The sequence below is a fragment of the Pipistrellus hanaki genome, assembly GCF_964339955.1.
Source record: "Pipistrellus hanaki genome assembly, chromosome: 17".
NCBI classification, from domain to species: Eukaryota; Metazoa; Chordata; class Mammalia; order Chiroptera; family Vespertilionidae; genus Pipistrellus; species Pipistrellus hanaki.
In genome coordinates, this window is record NC_140519.1 from 18421541 (window position 1) to 18438214 (window position 16674).

Genomic DNA, 16674 nt, shown 5'->3' on the forward strand with positions numbered 1-16674 from the left:
TTCTTTTAATATTTTTTTTGTTTTTTGTTTTTTTTAGAGGAAGGGAGAGGAAGAGAGAGAGAGAGAAACATCAATGATGCAAGAGAATCATTGTTTGGCTGCCTTCCTGTACCTCCCCTACTGGGGATTGAACCTGCAATCCAGGTATGTGCCCTTGACTGGAATCGAACCTGGGACCCTTCAGTCCACAGGCTAATGCTCTATCCACTGAGCCAAACCAGCTAGGGCTAAATTTTCTTTATTCAAAGCTTAGTCGGGCTTCACCCGTTATTTTGAATCAGTTAACCCTCAAAAGGTGTGAAAATTAAGTGAGTTATCAACTGTTAAAGTATGTACATATTTTTTGTGTCCCCCCAAAAATGTATACATACTTTGAATAATTATAAAGGCAGTGTTTGTACTTCAACTGCATTTTCAAACTTCTAGTGGCATTTTGAGATGAATTTTCTTTGTTCAAAGCTTAGTCTGGCTGAAAAGAAAGACACATCAATTGAGCTATCCGCTGTTAAAGTGTGTGTACACGTTTTGGGGACACTCTGTATTCCAGATGAAATAGTAAAGTGAATAGTGTTTGCCTTATCTGTGAACAAAATAGTAGAATAATGATGATGATGACAAACATTTATTGGCCTATGTACTAGGCACTGTGTAGAATACTCTATACATGACTAACTCCTGTAATCTTCATACTATCCCTTGGATATTGGCCTAATTTGATAAGAAATTGAGGTGACATGCACTAGATTGCCCAACTGATGAGCAATGGAGTGAAAGTTTGAAACCAAGCTGTCTGGATTGAGAAACGTTGCATTGTTACCTGTTTGTGGATTACTAGAGGCCTGATGCACGAAATTCGCAGCTGCAGCAGCTTGCCTCAGCCCTCACTAGCCCCGGCTTTGTGCAGAGGGTCATCCAGAAAGATGTCCAAAGGGTCGTTTGTCTGACCAATCTAATTAGCATATTACATTTTTATTATTATAGATAGTTGTAGCAGCATAACAAAATTTCAACGCCAGCCCCATTTTCAAGTATTTTGCACCACTCTCTTATGTATATATTCAGAGTTCTCACACCATTTGTTCTGATTTGGGATTTAGTAAATATGATCTCAACAGACATAATGGAAAAGGAGCCAGGAGACCTGCTCTCATTCCTACATGCCACTCATTGAGTAGTTTCAGACAAATATTTGAACCTTAGCTTCTTCACGTGACAACACTAGATGATAATCCTTGAGAATCCTTTTCTACTTCAAGAGAGAAAAATGGTATTTTAACAGATGGCCACAATAAAAATTCAATTCTAGGGAGAGGGAAAGACTTAAAAGTAAATGAGCCTTTTAAATTTAATTTTTTAATAAAATAATTTTGTCTATAAACGTAGAAAATACCTAAATGTCCCTGAAAATGTCTATGAACTAGCTACGTAATCAAATAGTTTTATATAAGAAACTTAAAACGTCAAAATGATTTTTTCTAAATACTCCTTTTTTTTCTTCAATTTTTAGAAAGTTGGGCATAAAGCGATACCTAAAACTGCTTCTTGGCATGGCATCAGAACGGAGCTAAAGTACTAATTTGATTTAGACGAAAATCATGGTTCGACTGACCTTGGATCTAATTGCCAAAAACAGCAACTTTAAACCCAGAAAAGAAGAAACCACCTTACAATACCTTAGGAAACTAACTCATATAAATTTTTCAGACAGAAATATAGAAGCAATTGTAAGACCTCTGAAATTATTTTTAATTTTTATATAATTAACCATGTAAAGTTTAGAAATTGTTGTCAAGATATACCTTCTTATTAACTATATTTTGATTATACTTATTAACTATATTTTCATTAGCTGTATATTGTGTTATTTAATTTCCTGCTTATGTTAAACTTTTTAAAATTAACTTTCTATAAAATATACCATTGTGGTTGTTAAATATATGTGTTAAATATATATGTTCCCCTAAAATACTCTACTGTATAGCAAACTAGATTTAAAAGCACACGTTGGAAAATAATTTCAAAGATAATTACTCATATGTAATTCCCTAACCTTGAAATATGAATTTTAACATATAAAAATAGTAAAAATTAACTATGTGATTACCATATTTCAAAAGTTTAACAGGGAAATCTTTTCCCCACAGAATTTAATGGTTATACTCTTTCAGTTACATCAGACAACATTTTGTTCACTTGGATATACTCTGAAATTACATTTTCTCTGTGTTCAGATCGTTCTTGACATTAATTTGGGAAACTTTAAAGACAACAATAACCCATTTGGGCCATTTGTATTGGTATCCATTATCTATAATAAAATACTAAAGACTATAGATGAGAGGAAATTTCTTGGAAACATATAACCCACATGAGGGCAGGGAATATGTTTATTTTCTTCACATCACTCTGAATTCCCCATCCAATACTGTGCCTGTCTCATTTTAAGTGCTTAATAAATATTTACTGAATGAATGAATACATTTTGAAAACACCAAAGCCCCAAGCAATATTGTCAATTAAGACAACGGAAGTTTTGTTTGTTTGTTTTTTCAGAGACCCTACCCAGTTCCCATTCTACATCTTTTTCCAGTTCTCTGGTGATCCTTCTCTCATGAACCCAATGGCCCAAATCTCACGTTTCTCTTTGGTTGCCCAAAGCTCTCTACTTCACCATACTATATTTAGGCTGCCTTCTCCAGTACCTCCCTGTAAAGTTGTTTGGCCCCTCTCAATCAATGCTCCTTCAGTGTGGATGTTAGGAGGAAAGTAAACTGATGTAAGGCAACTTACACTGAGAATAACTTGTAAACTTAAAGTTACCAAGATGTGGTTGTATTTTAGAAGATCATAACAAAAGCTGAGCTATTTTTGAGCAAAACTTCACTCTATCTCTTGCCTACTCAGTCTAGGCTGACTTTACCAGCACACAAGAAATGACAACCTTTTAAAATACCTTTAATTATCTTTCTTATCTCAACTGTAATTGGTGTTCATTTGTATAAAATACATATGAAAAGAAAGAAACTGACTCTTTAATTTTACCATGTAGAGAAAATCACTATTAACATTTAGGAAAATGTCCTTCCAGTCTTTATTCTAGGCATACATTCATGTGATTTTATAATAGTGGTTCACAATAGAATGTACTATTCTCATTCTATTATGAAATCTATAAGATATCACTAAAGAAACTAAAGGATATTTAATGGCTATATGGTATTTCTTTCAATGGCATTATCATAGTTTCTTTATCAATCCATTGTTCTTGAATATCTAGCTGATTTCCAATTTTCAGTATTATAAATCACAACAGTTACTTCAAATCCTATATATTTTATTTATTTTTTACAGAGAGGAAGGGAGAGAGATAGAGAGCTAGAAATGTCGATGAGAGAGAAACATCGACCAGCTGCCTCTTGCACACCCCCTGTCGGGGATGTGCCCGCAACCAAAGTACATGCCCTTAACCAGAATCAAACCCGGGACCTTTCAGTCCACAGACCAACGCTCTACCACTGAGCCAAATCGGTTTCGGCAGAAGATCTGATTTCTAATGTTAGAGCAATAATTTTTTTTAAATGCTTCAACTTCCAGAGAAGCCTAATTGCTTCTAAGAAAAATTGGTTGCACTGGGAAAATATTTCTTAACAAATACAATTTTATAGATATAGTTACAGAATACTAAAGCCTAGAACTAATTTTGTAGTTACTTTAGTCTTGTTTTGACTGTGCTAAGAAGATATATTGTTCTTTTATATTAAACTTATTAATATTACAGAATGATTTAAGTGAAAAACTATCTTAAAAACAAACAAGTTTTCAAGAAAAATTAAGTATGACCTGTTTTTGTTTTTATTTTAGGATGATCTCTCTCTTTGTAAAAATCTTAGTGTTTTATATTTGTATGATAACCATATTAGTCAAATAACTAACTTGAATTTTGCCACAAATCTGACTCACCTGTACCTACAAAACAATTGTATTTCCTGTATAGAGAACCTCAGTTCATTAAAGAAACTGGAAAAACTGTAAGTGCTTTTATTTAATTGTCATCATTACAGCAATATTTTTGCATGCAGGTATTTCCATTATCTGTGGGTTTTTTTTTGTGGAACAGGCCACAATCTTTATTCTCTTTTAGTAGTATTAATACAAAATAATTGTTTCAAATGTAACATCAAACAATCTGTGTTTTATAAAGTCTGTTACACTTTTCTTTTGCAGGAGGTTGTCTTAAGGGCTTACAGAAAAACCTAAAAACATCATTATGTAGGCTCAAATAGTGAGAAAAGTTTCCATAGAACTCAAATGAGTTTTGTGCCTTTCAGAATCACATTTCTGAAAAGGACAGGGTCATAAAATGAATGCTGATGTAGGCTTCATTATAAAAAGGCATTTACTCTGCCTATAATGATTTTAATTAAACAATGAAGACTGGTGGATCCAATTTCCCCAGACTAAAAGAACTATCAGTGCTTCTCAAAAAGTGGGCCAGGGGCCTTAGAATGGGGAGAGGACAGTGGGGTGGGAAATGCTGGATTCTTTAGATAGTCAAACCAGAATATCTGTGGGTTAGGCCCAGAAATCTTCATTTTTAAATCTACAACCCTAGGTGAGTCTTCTGCACTCTATATACGAGGAGTATGGGTAAACAGTTTAATAAGGATTATTACCATTCTCTCCTTGAAAAAAAATCTCTTAGACTAAATTACATGTAAAAATAATATAAACTTTTCATTAATTCAGTATAAAGAGAACATTCTGTATGTATAATTTTCACACAGTTCAATGATTTTGTTATAGTTTTATCATGTTTAAAGACCATGGTGTTCATAGAATGTCTGGTTAAAATTATGTCTTCCATTTTGCAGGTATTTGGGAGGCAATTACATTGCTGTCGTAGAAGGTCTGGAAGGATTGGAAGGACTGAGAGAGCTCCACACTGAGAGTCAGAAGCTTCCCCTTGGAGAAAAGCTTCTGTTTGATCCAAGAAGCCTTCACTCTCTGGCAGTAAGGCTGCATTTGAGTATTCTAACAGAGAACGTCGTAATTAAGTTATGGACCAGGAAGGTGGTGAAGATTTGTTTGGATATGTAGATTCTCTGAATAGTTACAGGCCAACTGAGAGTTAGTTTGAGGGCTAAAACTAATTTTTCCCACATAATTCCTCAGAGACTCAGCAGCTATAAAGTAGGGATAAAATCTACTTCTAGGGCTATTGGAAGAATTAAAAGGATATTAACAGATTATGTAAAGCAGGGGTCCTCAAACTTTTTAAAGTGGGGGCCAGATCACGGTCCCTCAGAGAGCTGGAGGGCCGGACTATATGAACTACTAATTCCTACTGTAACACCTTGGCTGCGCTCACTGCCCAAAAAACCTGGCGGGCCGGATCAGACTCCTCTGCGGGCCGCATGTGGCCCGCGGGCCGTAGTTTGAAGACCCCTGAGTAAAGTATGAAGTCCTAACAATATTAATTCACTCATAATTTTAATCTTGTTGATTATCATAACTCAAAAAGCCTAAGGAAAGCCGAAACTGGTTTGGCTCAGTGGATAGAGCGTCGGCCTGCAGACTGAAGGGTCCTGGGTTTGATTTCGGTCAAGGGCATGTACCTTGGTTGCAGGCACATCCCCAGTGGGGGTATGCAGGAGGCAGCTAATGGATGTTTCTCTCTCATTGATGTTTCTAACACTCCATTCCTCTCCCTTCCTCTCTGTAAAAAAAAAAAATCAATAAAATATATATTTTTAAAAAGCCTAAGGAAAGAGGAGTGCACATTAGGAAAATTTTAAACAACCTAGAAAATCATTACAACAAGTCATTTTTTCGCTGAATTCTGATTTGATTTTAGAGTGCACTACATATGGCTGTGCAGATAGATCTGAGAGTGCTGGATTTGATGCTCCAGCTGACACCTGACATCACATGGAAGTGTCACAATGAGTTGAGCAAGCAGAGGGCGCCATAGAGACTTTTGCTAATCCTCAAAGCAGGATTTGTTAGAGGAAAACTAAGCTACCTTTGGTTCTGGGCAATGGAACATGGTTGTTATATTTACAGATCTTGTTGGTTTTATTTCAGAGGGCCAAGAAATGGAGGGCAGTATAAGGTTTTTTAACCAAACATATAATAATGAAAGGATAGTGCTTTAAATAGGAAAAGAAAGAGGTGACTTGGTTTCTATCCTATCCCTCTATCCTCCCCATAGAATCAACTGTGTCTGAGCTCAACCTCAACTGATCCAAGTAGACTGACAACATTGTGGGAATGGATAGTTTTACTACAAAACACTGCTGAAAATATTTTTGCTTACTCAATTTTTGCATATATTCAAGCAGATTCTGAAATTCTAAATATAAGGCATAATTTTTAAATCTATATTCCAAGTCTTAAAAAGTGCCAGGAAATATCTTCTCTATGTTATCTGTGTGTGGATGCAATCTTTGTAGAGAATCCTGGACTTAGATTTTAAGATGGCTTTTATTCAGTGTTGCTGTGTTGTATATTTATGTCCTCATTAATAGCTGATGTTGAAATTCTTTTAAATTAGCTTATTATTCTAAGTAGCTTCAGAACATATGGATTGTTAAGAGAAAACTACATAAAGATAAAATTAATTCTTTAACAGTGTTTAATTAATTCTTTAAGTCTTGGTCAGTGTTTTCTACTTAGAAAAACAGACAAAAAAATTCTTCCTTTGTGAGTACAAATTTTAGTGACTTTTAACACAAAATAGTAACTTGCTCAAACTGAAATATGTTTTCTACATTGTTATCATTTGTTCATCGGGATACCTTTTCTTTTCTTTGCTTCTTGATTCTTAGCTTCTTTTTTCTATAAATTTCTCTTATCCCTTGATTAACCTTACAAAATACTAGAGGCCCGGTGCACGAAATTTGTGCATTGGTGTGTGTGTGGGGGGTGTCCTTCTCACAATCCGACCTGCACCCTCTCACAATCTGGAGCCCTCAGGGGATGCTCCAGCTGTCACCTAACATCACATAGAGGTGATTGAGTGGGCCTAAGCTGGCAGTTGGGCTGCTGCAGAGGTGGGAGAGGCTCTCACCACTGCCACCACCCATGAGCCCAGATTCTGGCTGAGCTCCTGCATTGAGTGTCTGCCCCCTAGTGGTCAGGGCACGTCATAGCGACCAGTCATTCCACTGTTTAGTCAATTTGCATATTAGCCTTTTATTATATAGGACTAGAGGCCTGGTGCATGAAATTCATGCACGAGGGGGGGGGCAGGGAAAGGGTGGGGAGGCGGAGAAAGGGTAGGGGGGGGCCCTCAGACCAGCCTGCCTGTACCTTCTCAAATCCAGGATCTTTCAGGGGAGGTATGACCACCAGTTTAGGCCCGTTCCTGGGGGCCTAAACCAGTAGTAAGACATCCCTCTTACAATCCTGAACTGCTGGCTCCTAATTGCTTACCTGCTTGCTTGCCTGGTCGCCCCCCACTGCACCCCCCCACCGGCCTGGTCACCCCCAACTGCACCCCCCCACCGGCCTGGTCACCACTAACTGCCACCCCTGCCAGCCGGGTCACCCTCAACTGACCCCTCCCTGTGCCAGCCTGGTCACCCCCAACTGCTCCCCCATGGCCTGGTAGCCCCCATCTGCCGCCCCCCCACACCAGCCTAGTCACCTCTTATGGCACCCCCTGCCGGCCTGGTCTCCCCACGCAGCCTGCTTGTTCAGTTGTTTGGTCATCCCTCACTAACCCCCCTGCTGGCCTGGTCGTAGGCAGCCATCTTGTGAGTGCATGAGGGTTCATTTGTATATTACCTCTTTATTAAATAGGATAGGTAAGTTTTATCACAATTATATCACAATTACTATAGTTCTAAACATTACATATGAAAAAATATATAACATAGAAACAAAATCTTCATAGATTTTTATTTTCTTGCCTAAAAAGCAAAATAAACTGAACAATCTTAAAATTTTCACAAATTAGGATTTCTGGTTCCTATATATAGCACTTAATTAGGTTGTTTACTAATGCTAATTTAATTATTTCCTTACAGAAATCCCTCTCTATATTGAATATCAGCAATAATAATATTGATGACATAAAAGACTTAGAAATACTGGAAAATCTTAATGAGCTCATAGCAGTTGACAATCAACTTCTGAATGTGAAGGTAGTATAAAGAAATATTAATTTTAAAATATTTACTTGAAATTACTATAAAATGTATTACTGTAAAAATTATTCTGATTTGTTCTAAAAACTAGCTTATTAATTTTTGCTTCTTAGTATACTTATTTGTATAATTATGCCCTCTTGTCTGATTTTCTCTTCTATATCCAATGCTTCCAACACTCACCAACAGAAAAAAAGTTTCTCTGAGTAGGAAGTTATGCTTTTTCCTCTGTTATATTTTCCACCGAATATTCCCCTGTAGAACTAGATTTCTTGTCCCTTACCTCTGATCTCCCAATGAATGAGTTTCTAGTAACTATGACTAGACCTGAATTTTCTGCTCCTTGGGGGAACCATCTCCCTTGTGTAGCTTTTTCTGAACCTCCCCATCAAATTGATGACTATTCAAAATGATGACTGTGTGTCCCCTGGAGAAACATTTTCTAGGCACTGGGGATACAATGATAAATAAGACAAGTTCTCTACCCTCAAGGAGCTTATATTACAGTGAGACAGGGGAGGGGATCAGGAAAAAATAGGAGAGAAGATTGTGAAAAGCACTCTGAAGAAATTAGGTAGATGACATAATGGGACATTCAGGTTATCAAGAAAGTCCTCTGAGCAAATGACACTTACACTGAGATCTAAAGGATGAGAAAGAAGAAATCTGAGAAGAGAGCTAATAAAGAACATGCTGGGCATAGGGGACAAAAAATACAAAGGTTCTGAGTCCAAAGAGAGCTTAAAGTGTCCCAGAAACAAAAAACAGGCCAGTTTACTGTGATATGACCTCAGAATCTAGCTCAGTTTCTAAAATGTTAGCAAAAGTAATTTTTGAATGAATAGAAAACAGTATAACATAAGATTAGGAAGGAACGTATAGGAGCCAAATCATAAAGGTCCTTTTAGGTCATGGTCATGAGCTTGATTTTAAGTGCAATAGGAAGTCACTCGAAGGATTATATTTTTATTTTTTTTAAAATATATTTTATTGATTTTTGTACAGAGAGGAAGGGAGAGAGATAGAGAGCTAGAAACATTGATGAGAGAGAGTCATCGATCAGCTGCCTCTTGCACACCCCGTACGGGGGATATGCCCGCAACCAAGGTACATGCCCTTGACCGGAATCGAACTTAGGACCCTTCAGTCCCCAAGCCGACTCTCTATCCATTGAGCCAAACTGGTTTCGGCTTGAAGGATTATATTTTAACAGAATTCTTTATCAGCAGTGAAGAATAATTGCAAGAATGACAGTAGCCCTAGCCTGGCTCATGAATAGAGTGTCGACCTGAGGAATGAAGGTTCTCAGGTTCGATTCTGGTCAACGGCATGTTCCTAGGTTGCAGGCTAGATTCTCGGCCCCAGTGTGTGATGTTCAAGTGGCAGCCAATCAATGTGTCTCTTTCACATCGATGTTTCTATCTCTTTGTCTTTTCCCCTCTCTTCCACTTTCTCTAAAAGATCAATGGAAAAATATCCTTGCATAAGGATTAGCAACAACAAAGAATGACAGTAAAGTGACCAGATGGGAGACTACCATAGAGGTTAGATATGAGAAGATAGCTGCTTGGAGATGAAAAGGAATGAATGAATTACAGGTTGAACCCATAGAACTTGCCTATTGAATAGGATATGTAGTAATAAAAAAATAAAAATAAAAAAAGAAGAATCAAGGATGACTCCTAGCTCCTATGTGAGGAACTGGGGAGATAGTGGTACCCTGTAAAGGCTGGGGAACACAAGGAAGGAATAAAATAATTCCTTCTATTGAAATATCTATTGGACATTGAAATGGATATGTCAAGTAGGTATTGTGAAGTTTAAAGGAGAAATAAGATTGGAAAGTTTGGGAGTCAACAGCATTTATATGATATTTAGAACCATGCAACTGGGTAAAAGATAGTAGAGACAAAGAATAAATGAGGCCAACATTAAGCACAGAAACAATCCAATACTTTAGATGAGAAGGCACCAGAAGCCAATGATGCAAGAGAAGACAAGAGAAAAAAGAACTTCGAGAAAGAGGGAATGGCCACTTGCACTGAATGCTATTGAATGGTTGACATGAGGGCAGATAAGATGTTAATAAAAATGCATTCGATTTAACAACAAACTAAGTTGGGTCAAGTATCATATATTACGTATGTTTCAGAACAGAGTGCCTTGGCAAGGGTTTGCATTGTTTTTCTTCTACCCAAAGCCACAGAAACTTACTAGAAACTTTCTTCCTTGTTATGGTTTGAGAAACTGCATGCTTTTCACGAAATATTTCCCATACCTGAAATTTCCACATATAAACTAAAAAATAAGAGAAAGGAAAATGAAAAGACTATGTGGACATAATACCTTAAAAAGAAAACATTCAGCAAATCCAGAGGTTGGTATATGCCAAAGGTTGCTTTTCCCTCCCATTAGAGAAGATATACAAGGAGTGAGGACAAAATCTCAAGTTCTTTTATTTCCAGCAAGAAGACACAATAAAAAATGCCCAGCCACAGCTTCGTGGAAATCCGAATATAATAATCTTGCATGGGGTCCACTTGACATGTGCCTTTGTGGTCCATTTTATATCATCCTCTGAAGGCTTAATCAAAGGACATGTTGAAGTTTAGCATCATAATGTTAACCTATAATATTTCTCTGTATGTATTCCTGGGGCCAAATCTCCAATTTTTTTTTGGCTTTAATTTTTCCATTATTTGCACTCCTTGATTGAAATTGCCCAGAAGCTGCTAACATCAAACCCTGTGCTATGGGAGAGAAAGCTCAACATGCCATACATTAGGTCACTGACATCCATCCTAAGAGACTTCAGCGACAGACAGCTTTGTGCCAATGGGAAAAAGAAGTGGACATCATTAGAGAATCCTCACAAAACCACTGTAATTACCCCAAGGTTTTTAGCATTGGAGCAGCTGTTTGACACGAACAACCATAGGTTCCTCAAATGCATCGACAGAAAATACATGAAATAAGATAAATGGAGAGGAAAAAAAAAATGGTCCCTTGGATGGTTAAATAACTTTGAATCTTCCAATCAAGGTTATGGTTTGAGCAGTGAGGAAGATAGTTAAGAAAATTTAAAAGGAACACAAATAACAAGGAAAAGTACTGCCATGACAACTAAAATACTAGAGCTCTGTGAAAGGATTAAGAAAAAGAAACAGAGAGAAATGGGTCAATGGGAAACACAGATTTTCCAAAGCAATATCCATGCCCTCGCCTAGAGCTGCAGCGGGGAGGCCACGTTAGAGGTGGAGGAGCAGGACCTGGGAAAAGTGGGGAGGCTAAGTGGCTTCTGTCCTTCCTGCTATTTTGGGTTTATTCCCTTACCTCTTCTACAGACCCACAGCTGTCTAACCCTACCCTCATCTCTCCTATTCACTAACCCAAAGCTGGTCCCACACAGAGAACTGGGGCAGCAGAAGAGGAAGTGGGGACAGTGGAGAAGTAGAGGAGGAAATGAAAGAGAAGCTTAATCTAGTCTTTTTCTTTCCATGTATGTAGCCCTCTAAGCAAATATTTAAAAATGGTTCCATATAATTTCTCCTTTACAATTCCTGTCCTGCTCCTAACCCCAGATCCATTCATCCATGCACTCATTCATTTCTTCTTATCCATCCATTCAAAACACCTATCATGTGGCAACGCTTATTAGACAACAGCAAGCAAAAACAGATACAGTCCTTGGCCCTGAAGAGCTCTCAGCATTGAGAGGAAAAGAAACATTAAGCAAATAATCTGGCAAAAACAAATGTAAAAATGCACCCATGGTGAATAGTACAAAGTGGAAGTATGTGGCTCTGAGAGCCTAAAATAGGGGGATTTGCCTTAGTTAGGAAACTCAGTCACAGCTTCCCTTAGGAAGGGATTGCTGAGCTGCTCTCTGAGAGTAAAGGGTTTACCAGGTAAACAGAATAGCAAAGGCCCTGAGGCAGGTCAAAGCATGCAAAAATGAGAAACAGGAAGCAGAGTGAAGGTGAACCATAGTGCAAATAAATTGGTGGGTAAAAGTTGCATAGGTCATAATAGAGGTCTGTCTACATCCTAAGAACAATGGGGAGACACTAAAGGTGTTTAAGCCAGGAATAAAGTAATTAGCATTTTGAAAAGATCAGTATGGCTACAGTTTAGAGAAAGTATGTCAAACTCACAGCCCCTGGGCCATATGCGGCCCACAACAAATATTTTTGCAGCCCAACCAATATAACAGTATGTAAGAAACGTTTTAATCAAAATTTCGTAACTTAATTTTTACAATATCCTGTTGTACATAATTATTAATAATGAACTACAATGTTCGCTAATGACGGATTACTATCATGTTGCATTCATTTCCCTTACGTGCCTTACTCACAGGCGCACCATTTCTCTCCACTAATACTAGCAGCGATTGCCACATCATTAGTCTTGGACTAACTTGTTTGGTGTGTGCAACAGGAAATAGTTCACCTTCGGAGAATGAGAAAAATAAGAAGTGTATTTGTGTTATGCTTATTAATGTGTGCATTTATTCAGTGTCTAGTAAGTTAATGTTCAAGAAAAAATATTAATTTTTATTAAAATGTTCTATTATTTTATGTTAATGATTACTCATTTATTTTAGCCCTTTGTTTTCAGCATGTCTCTATCAAAAGAAACCTACGTTTCTATGAAAATTGAAGCTTTTGTTTTTTTGCAGCCCACATAAACTTAAACCTTGTTTACTTGGCCCATGTTAGCCTCTGAGTTTGACATGCTTGGTAAAGAGAATAGATTGAAAGAAGCCTGACTAGTTAGAAAGGGGAGAGATGGCGGAAACTTGAATAGGGTTGGGATAAAAATGATACGAATGAACATATCAGAAAGTTATTTAGGAAGTAAAATAGACAGGATTTGGTGGTGATATAAGGAATGTAGCAAAAGTCAAGAGTCAAGCCTTGCACCATGGAAAACAGAGAACTCAAGAGTCAGGTTTGGGGAAGAGGGAGAAGATCATGAGTTTTGATTAATTTTGAGATGCCTTTAAAATGTTACCTAGAAAATATCAGGCAGACAACTGGATATAGGACAGAGCTCAGTGGATAGTATACTTCTTCGGCAAATTGGTTAAGCAGTCACTGAAACTGTCATCTTGGATGAGACTGACTAGATATGCCAGTATGATGAAACGCTCAATGTGGCATCCCACAAAATCTGGTTCTTCTCACGTATAGATGACCCTTCCTTTCTTGGTGTAATAGATGTGTTTTACTAATATCAACATGGACATTCTCCTTTTTGTGAAATGTCTGCAAATGCAGAATGGGGGGTGGGGGAAATGCATTTTTCTAGTCATGATTTTACATTTTGCTGTGGTCCAGGGAAGAAAAAATAAATAAATAAAACAAACACTGGGAGGAATAAATGTAAACTATGGAAAAGGAAGAATCCGAATTGATGCCACATCTGCTTCTGCTCCCCAGAGAGAGCACTAGTGCTTGGGAAACTTGGCGATGCACTATGAGGAGATTTTATAGCACCATCGCCACAGTCTTTGTTTCCCCCCTCTTTTAAATAGGTTGTTTTATGGCTGCCCTATCCAGGCAACAGTCTGCCAGGTATAGAACTGTTTTTTATGAGATGTTTTCTCTGTTCTCAAAAGCAGCTTTTAGAAAACAGAATGTTTATACCTTAGAGATTCTTATGGCATAAGGTTGTTACTTGTGGGGTTAGAGATTCATGCAAGATGCAGGAGCCTGAAGAATGTGGAATCACAAAGCCATGAAGGGGGAGCGGTGAGGAGGGAAGTGCTTCATAGAACTGAGACTGAGAAAGTCTGAGGTTGGCAATGTGATAAGATGATAAGGGATGAATCTAAAAGTTCAGAAGCCACAGACTGCAGGAGTGCCCAGTGATTAAGGAAGCAGAGGCAGTGGCATTGACTCATAACTTCTAATGTGGTCCTAGGACCAGAACTTCAGCCTCAAAAATGCAAAATCTCACCTTCTGCCCCAGACCTAACAAATCAGAAACTGCATTTAAATAAGATCCCTAGCTGAAACCGGTTTGGCTCAATGTATAGAGCATCGGCTTGGGGGTTGAAGGGTCCTAGGTTTGATTCCGGTCAAGGGCATGTACCTTGGTTGCAGGCATATCCCCAGTAGGGGGTGTGCAAGAGGCAGCTGATCGATGACTCTCTCTCATCGATGTTTCTAGCTATCTATCTCCCTTCCTCTCTGTACAAAATCAATAAAATATATTTTTAAAAAATAAAATAAATAAATAAATAAATAAATAAATAAATAAATAAATAAATAAATAAATAAGATCCCTAGGTGATTCTCAAGCACATAAAGTTTGAGACACACTGGTGTGGACTAGTACTCTTTCAAGAGTGTAGTGATGGTGGGAAAGAGACAGGATAAAAGCCAAAGGAGAAGGGGACAATGAAAGAGAAAGAAGATTCCAAGAGGAGGAGGCCTGTGGAAGAGAGGAAGGAATGGAGAGAACTAATTAATTTAGAAAACGAGGTGGGACTCTTTCTTGGTTGAGAAAAATGTGAAAGAAGAAAGGAAGTATGAGACCCAGAGCAGATAAATGAGAAAACTCTGTAGGTGGAGGACCCAATTCTTCCCAATAAAACTGGTGGCAAAGTCAGCCCTCGAGGAGGAGGAGAAAGAGAGGTTAGGCCACACAACACTCCATAGTTTAGAAACTCCTTCCTTTCACTCACAGTGCTCTTGTTTAAATGACATTCACTTTTGGTTAAAATTTCTTTGCATTTTTTTTCTATAGATCCTTAAATAGCTACAGAAATATATTTCTTAAATAGGAGCTATAGAAAAAATGTATTAAAATATTAAATACTTTAATGACCAGTTACAATAAAAGTTTTCATATCTCCAAGTAGTTGGATGAGCCATGAACTTCAATAGGGCCAACATTATATAACTTGCTGACACTATTAAATCAATTAAATACCATGATTATAAAAATTTATAAAATGTGAAAAATTTTTTAAATGTTAATTTATACCTAAAGTTTTTATGATAGCAAAATTTGCTAAATAAATAAAATTATCTGAAAAGTTAATCTCACAGTCAAATATATTAGTGATTTACTTCATTAGTTTCCTGATGGCCATTTATCATGAGGTAAAGTATCTTCGAGTAATTGGTGGAAATAAAAATTTTGATGTGTTTGCCTCTTATATAAACTAAATATTTGATAAGACACCAACGAACTAAATATTTTATAAGACACCAACGAACGAATAAACCAATATGGCCTGTCATGTTTTTCCAGTTTCTAATTTATTCAACCTCTGCTCAGTATTGATCCTGACAAGCAGAGTAACCCGAAGATAAATTTATTTACTCCACAGTTTAGTCAGAAACAAGCCAAAAATTATAGATTTCCCCAGGCAGATGATGACAGGCAGTCAGGGGGATGACAAATGGCTGTCTTTAGATTTAGTGAAGACAGTTGGGCCAGACGTTTCCGATAAAAATTGGAGCATGCTGGTCAGATACAGGTTCGTCCGTGGCCATCATTAATTGCAGAGGGAGCCCTGCCGGTGCTGCCGGCGCCCCTACAGGAGCCCAGCGCCAGCCCTGCATGGGAAATAGAGCTGGCTCCTCGGGATTCGGCAGCGCTCTAAGTGATAGCATGACATGATCATTTATCAAACAGAGGCTGTCCAGAAAAGTGTCTGCTCCCTTTAGGAACTTATTGAAGAATAGGAAAGTGAAAGCGTTTTATTAAAGACAGGAAGGCAATGAGCAACCAGAGCGTATCCAAAGGGTAATCATATTTCAGCACAGGATTAGTTTAGTCTTAAATAAACATGCACTGGAGGGAGTATGTTGAGGGTCATTTATCAAGTGAGGGGCAATTAACAAAACTCTACAGGACTCTTTTATCTATGAAAATGTAAAGTTCTCCTATTGTTATTATGACTTAACTTTTGGGTGATGGGACATCGTATTCAACACTAAAAAATATAATGCACAATTCCGTCCTTAGAGGTTTTTAGACTAAGAGAAACAGAGAGAAACTCTCACATAAAGTAATTATGGCTTATCAAACACTGTTAAACAAATGCTGTAAGAGAGGAGGGGAAGTGAGGGAGAGAGACAAAAGCATCAATGGTAAGAGAATTATCAATTGGCTGCTTCTTGCATGCCCCCACTGGGGATCAAGCCCACGACCCGGGTATGTGTCCTGACAAGGAATTGAACGGTGACCTGGTTCATAGGTTCATGCTCAACTACTGAGCCACTCCAGCCAGGCTAATTTTCATTCTCTTAATTTTGGTCAACAGAGAAGCTTTTGGTCCACTGTCATGTAGTTGACTTATAAGAAAGCTCTTTCAAAAGTTGTAACTTCATCCTTCAGTCCTGAGCCCTGGATTATGCTCTCCACAGAATTATCAACTTTTTTTTTTTTTTTTTAGCAGCAACATATTTGCTTTCATTAATGTTTTGTTCTATTAAAGGTAGTTTTCCTTTCCTTTATTTTTTGCCTTTGGTTACCAAATTTTATAAAAGCAATTCAAGGCTAT

The 16674-nt window shown here is 37.6% G+C and overlaps 1 protein-coding gene and 1 long non-coding RNA gene across 3 annotated transcripts in view; one reads left to right on the forward strand and one right to left on the reverse strand.

The window, feature by feature from the left end:
• Nucleotides 1-16674, reverse strand: part of LOC311611880 — a 90438-nt gene that overhangs the window by 40146 nt on the left and 33618 nt on the right. The gene's annotated exons all lie outside the window — the stretch shown is intronic.
• PPP1R42 (protein phosphatase 1 regulatory subunit 42) overlaps nucleotides 1-16674 on the forward strand; it is a 36866-nt gene that overhangs the window by 4707 nt on the left and 15485 nt on the right. The window contains exons 2-5 of the mRNA XM_084864402.1: nucleotides 1508-1724; nucleotides 3862-4028; nucleotides 4872-5010; nucleotides 8031-8147. Of these exons, the coding sequence (XP_084720528.1) occupies nucleotides 1596-1724; nucleotides 3862-4028; nucleotides 4872-5010; nucleotides 8031-8147 (552 nt within the window). The 5' untranslated portion in view covers nucleotides 1508-1595. The remainder of the gene's footprint in view (nucleotides 1-1507; nucleotides 1725-3861; nucleotides 4029-4871; nucleotides 5011-8030; nucleotides 8148-16674) is intronic.